This window comes from Mus caroli, chromosome 9, assembly GCF_900094665.2.
Source record: "Mus caroli chromosome 9, CAROLI_EIJ_v1.1, whole genome shotgun sequence".
NCBI lineage: Eukaryota > Metazoa > Chordata > Mammalia > Rodentia > Muridae > Mus > Mus caroli.
The window spans coordinates 62530000-62535547 of record NC_034578.1 but is presented as its reverse complement, the minus strand read 5'-3'; the positions used below and the strand labels follow the sequence as shown (position 1 = coordinate 62535547).

General features: G+C 48.8%; 1 protein-coding gene across 1 annotated transcript in view; it reads right to left on the bottom strand.

Moving 5' to 3' along the window:
* Positions 1-4494, bottom strand: part of Pdcd7 (programmed cell death 7) — a 13925-nt gene extending 9431 nt beyond the window's left edge. The window contains exon 1 of the mRNA XM_021172199.1: positions 3551-4494. Within this exon, the coding sequence (XP_021027858.1) occupies positions 3551-4420 (870 nt within the window). The 5' untranslated portion in view covers positions 4421-4494. The remainder of the gene's footprint in view (positions 1-3550) is intronic.
* Between the last annotated feature and the right edge of the window lie 1054 nt (positions 4495-5548).

Genomic DNA, 5548 nt, shown 5'->3' with positions numbered 1-5548 from the left:
TAGTTATAGTCTCACACCTAAGCTTAAGTAGGTAGTTATAGTCTCATACCTAAGCTTAAGTAGGTAGTTATAGTCTCACACCTAAGCTTAAGTAGGTAGTTATAGTCTCATACCTAAGCTTAAGTAGATAGTTATAGTCTCACACCTAAGCTTACGTTGCTTAGGATTCAGTATTTGTAGGTTGGTAAATACAAGTTATGATGGAAAGTGATTTAAGTGCAGAACTCTGAACTCATCAAGACAGGACAGATAGTAGAGTACTTTCTCCAAGGCTGCTAAATACAAATGAACTGGACATTGTGAATGTAACTTTACCTGATAGTTTTCATAATTGTTCTTCCTGTATATTTTACTAATGTAAGAGAAAGAGCCTTGTGTTGGACTAAAAGAGAGCTATCTTACTTCAGCCTCGCACAGGTGTGATCCGCCTCTCCCAGCTGGTCATACTCATGTCTCCCCCTTTTTTGGTTTTGTTTATCTCTGAGAGATGACCTCACTCTGTAGGCCAGGCAGGCTTCAAACTGCAGCACTTCCCCTGCCTCAGCCTCCTGAGTGCTGGGAGCACAGTCGTGAGCCACCCCACCCAGCTCCACATAACATTCCTTAAGGAGACCCTCTCTGCAGCAGCCTCAGGATCTGTACTGAGCCCTTGCTCCTCAGGGTCTCCTAAGGGATGGTACAGGGAATGCCTGAATCGAATTTACCTTGTCAAGCTGGAACTCTAAAAATGCAAATTAACAGAACTGAAAGATCCTGCTCGCAAGCAGGGTAAGGAATGGAACTGGAAAAGCCTAGGATTCTACAATGCCTCAGAGTAATACTCTAAGTCTGCCCTTCACTGCTCCTAAAGACGGCTTCCACACAATCATCTTTCACACATAGGAGGCCAATCTTCCTACGATTTATTTGCCTTCCATATCCTCATCTGCTCACCTAGTTCTCTCTCCCATCTGTCTTATTAAGTGCCTGCAATTCCAGCATTACAGCCAATGACCACGCCCCTTCAGTCTTCTGCTAGGAAAACTACCCTTGGCTGGATCTACTGCTTTTTTTGTTTGTGTAGCCCTGGCTGTCCTGGAACTCACTCTGTAGACCAGGCTGGCCTCGAACTCAGAAAACCCCCTGCCTCTGCCTCCCAAGTGCTGGGATTAAAGGCATGCGCCACCACTGCCCAGCGACTAAATTTTTTCAGACTAAAGTACTGCCTTCCTTGTGCTGACATTCCTGAGGGCACAATGCTAAATCTCACTATCAATACACTTTCCAGCAATGCCATATTGGCCTATAGGGCAGTGGTAGACACTGGAAAAAGGGAGAGTGTGCTGGCTAGTTTTTTTTTGTTTTTTTGGGTTTTTTTTTGGTTTTTCGAGACAGGGTTTCTCTGTGTAGCCCTGGCTGTCCTGGAACTCACTCTGTAGACCAGGCTGGCCTCGAACTCAGAAATCNNCCNGCCTCTGCCTCCCNAGTGCTGGGATTAAAGGCGTGCGCCACCACGTCCAGCGTGCTGGCTAGTTTTATGTCAACTTAACACAAGCTGGAGTCCTTTGGGAAGAAGGAAACTCAATTGAGAAGCCATCCCCAGCTCCACCACCAGAGAGGCCACTTGGCAAGCCTATGGTGCATTTTCTTAATTAGTGACTGCTGTGGGAGGGCCCAGTAAAACTGTGGGTGGTTCTACCCTTGGGCAGGTGGTCCTAGGCATATAAGAAAGCACCTGAGCAAACCATGGAGAGCAAGCGAGCAAGCAACATTTCTCCATGGCCTCTGTGTCAGCTCCTGCCTCCAGGTTCCTGCCCTGACTGGCTTTAATGATACACTGGGATGTGGATGTGGAAGTGAGATGAACCCTTATCTTCAAGTTGCTTTTGCTCATGGCATTTCATCCCAGCACTAGAAACCCTACCTAAAATAAGTGCTTGCTGACTGTACAAAGTAGGAAGGGCAGAAAGGCCCTCAGCACTGTCTCAACAACACCTGAAAACCACCAACAGACATGCTAGCACGGAAGTGGAACAGCTCCAAGACAACTATGGGCAACTGGGAAATGCCGAGAGCAAGAGAAACCGTTTTCCCCAGGGATGAGCACCTCAATTCATTATTAGTGGTCAGCCCTGAAATCATATACATACAAGTAACATTAAATGTACTAGTCAGGTTGTATTTGTGTATACATGTAACAATAAGTAAAGAAAGAGAGGCCATGAATTTGAGAGAGAACAAGGGAGATGCATTGAGAGGCTGGAGGGAAGAAAGAGAATGGGGGAAATTATGTAATTATATTTTCAAAAACTAACATATATATGTATATATAAATAAAAACTAACATATATATAAAGCAGCAGTGAGACTAGAGTAATGGGTCTGCAGTTAAGAGCACTTGTGACTCTTACAAAGGACCAGGGTTCAATTCCCAGCGCCCATACAGATGGTTCATCACCATCTGTAACTCTAGTTCCGGGGGATCCAATGTCCTCTTTGACCCCATAGGCAGTAGGCACACATGCAGTGCACATACACACACACAGGCAAAACAATCACAAAACCCAAAATAAATAACTCTGAAACAACAATAACAATAGTAATAGCATTCAAAGGAAATGAGGATGTCTTCAACCAACACTTGGCAAATCCTACTTTCTCCCGGGTTCTACTGAAGAACATGAGACAGACAAGCTTTGAAGTCAGACAACTTGGGACTAAATCTGAGGTAATACTGGTATACAGACTTGTGTGACTGCTGTCAAGTTAGCTGCTTTAAGTCTCCGTCTGAAAAATTAGGGTAATGAATTCCTCGGGATTGTGTGCAGGACACTAGTGTAGTGTCTACTATAGATGTGAGTACTGAACAGGGGTAAGGAAGGCATGGACAAGAACAGCACAGCAACCTGAGAGACCGACCAGTGGGACCGAGCTATGCAGTCTCCAAAAATAACCGGAGTATCGCATGGGCCTTGTGGCTGCCAATCTGTTGACAGTGTTTTCCTTTCTAATCTGCACTTGCTACTTACTGCATTGTTTTTGAATATAGTTTTCCTGCTATTTTTGCAATTTTGTGTGAGTCCTTAATTCAACCATTTGAGTAAGAGGTCAAGTACCTGGAAACACCTGATCCAGACAGACCCATACCACCGGATACACTGGTATTCATAGTACCAAAACAAAACAAATGAACCCCGGAGAGAACTATTATCAACCTCATCAGCCAATTATGTTATAAAGGTTTCTAAGTGTGGTCCAAGTCCTCTACATTTGCATGCTTTAGGACAGTATAAAAGATACTGCACTGCACCCTCAGTAAGTGGATCCAACTTTGAAGCAGGACACAGGAGGTGTCTCCTCCCAGAAATGCACCAGTGTGAACCTGTCGCGTGTTTAAGGGACTTTATAGTCCAAGTTCTAGAGTTTTATGCACCACACATCGTCAACAAGGAATACAGAGCAAAGAAGTGGCAAAGGCTAGCTTTCACGGATAAGCATCCAAGTTAACTAGCACGAAGATTCGAGTTCCAGTCACTACAGCTCCAACCACCGAGCGCATACTGGTTCTCACCCGCTTCTTTTCCTCCACTTCCTGCACGCACTTCACCCTCCAGCGGTCAATCTCCTGCTCCCGTTCAATGGCCTGCGCGGCCTCCGCCTCCCGCTCAGCCTCCCGATCCCGGGCCCTCTCACGAAGCCGCAGCCGGCGGCGCCGGACCCTCTCCAGCCTCCGTCGCGCCTCGCCCACATAGGCGGCCTGGGCCAGGGGCTGCAGCCGCTCAGCTAGCTCCGCTCGCAGTGGCGCCGCCTGAGCGTGCAGGGAGGCCCAGGCCGCTCCGTCGGCCTCAGCCTCGCGCAGGGACTGCCCCAAGCTGCGTAGCCGCCGCACCAAACGCAAAGCGGAACGCAACCGCGCGCGGACTTCGCCCAGGCTGGGCCCGGCGGGTGTGCGCGGGGTCCGGAGGCCGCCGGGCCGCCGGGGGTTCCCGAACACCGCCTCCAGCCACTGCCGATCACGCAGGCGCTGCAGGGCCGCGTCTCCAAGCACATCGGGCGGCGGCGGCGCCTCGGCCCAGCGCGGGCTCCAGGGCGGCCCGGGACCTGGAGGCGGTGGCCGTGGACGCTCGACGGCGTCGGGCCCCGGGAAGGGCCGGCACTGCGGCGGCGGCGGCGGCGGCAGCGGTGGGGGTGGCACCGGGAAGAAGGCGCCGCCACCGCCACCGCCACGGGAGGCCTCGGCTGGCGCGCGGGGCTGCAGGGCCAGCGGAGGCTGGAGGAAGGGGGCGGTTGCCCCCGGGAAGGGGCCGGGTCGCTGGGGAAGGGGCGGCGGGAAAGCCGGAGAGGGCAGCGGCGGGGGCGGACAGCCGAATGGAGCGGAAGGCGGTGGCTGCGGAGGCGGAGGTCCCTGACGGCTCTGGGCGAAAAAAGGTGGCAGAGCCATGTCTGTAGTGCAGCGGTTGGGAGCAGTGACAGTAATCTGGGAACTTCTTTATCCGGGTTCCAGGAGGAAGTGACGTGTATAAGGTGCGACCGGTGCTTGACTCACTTCCCGGAAGCGAGGCGTAGTGCAGGACCTTGGTTTGTCGTGCCAGGAAGCGTGAACCCTCCCAAACCACCAAGGATCCGTCTCCGATGTAATAGCATTAGGGTTTATTTCGGGCTCGGGCTCTCCTCCAAATCGACCCTAAAACAGCAGGACAGGAAGGGAAGTCGGAGCAGCCCTGAACCCTCAGTAGAACAATTTTGTATAGAAAAATAGAAGCGAGGGAGGGGGTGTCCAGTCTGGCAAGCATCAAACAGAATGACTATAAGCTAACAGTTGGGTGCCCTGAGCGTGCATTTGGTCACAAACAGTGTGAAAGTACATCTGAAACAATCAAACTAATCTTTGATTAACTGTTGCTAGGAAGTCGCTAGGGAGTAACTCTAGCCAAGGACAAGCCGTGGGGTCCTTTCTGGTATTCTTCTTTTTCTTTCTTCTTCTTCTTTTCTTCTTCTTCTTTTCTTCTTCTTCTTCTTCTTCTTCTTCTTCTTCTTCTTCTTCTTCTTCTTCTTTTTCTTTCTTCTTCTTCTTCTTCTTCTTCTTCTTTCTTCTTCTTTCTTCTTCTTCTTCTTCTTTTTCTTCTTCTTCTTCTTCTTCCTTCTTCCTTCTTCTTCTTCCTTCTTCTTCCTTCTTCTTTCTTCTTCCTTCTTTCTTCTTTCTTCTTCTTCTTTCTTCTTCTTCTTCTTTCTTCTTCTTCTTCTTCTTCTTCTTTCTTCTTTCTTCTTCTTCTTTCTTCTTTCTTCTTCTTTCTTCTTCTTTCTTCTTTCTTCTTTCTTCTTCTTCTTTCTTCTTCTTCTTTCTTCTTCCTTCTTCTTCTTCTTTCTTCTTCTTCTTCTTTCTTCTTCTTTCTTCTTCCTTCTTCTTCTTTCTTCTTCTTTCTTCTTCTTTCTTCTTCCTTCTTCTTCTTTCTTCCTTCTTCTTCTTTCTTCCTTCTTCTTCTTTCTTCTTCTTCTTCTTCTTCTTCTTCTTCTTCTTCTTCTTCTTCTTCTTCTTCTTCTTCCTTCTTCTTCTTCTTCCTTCTTCTTT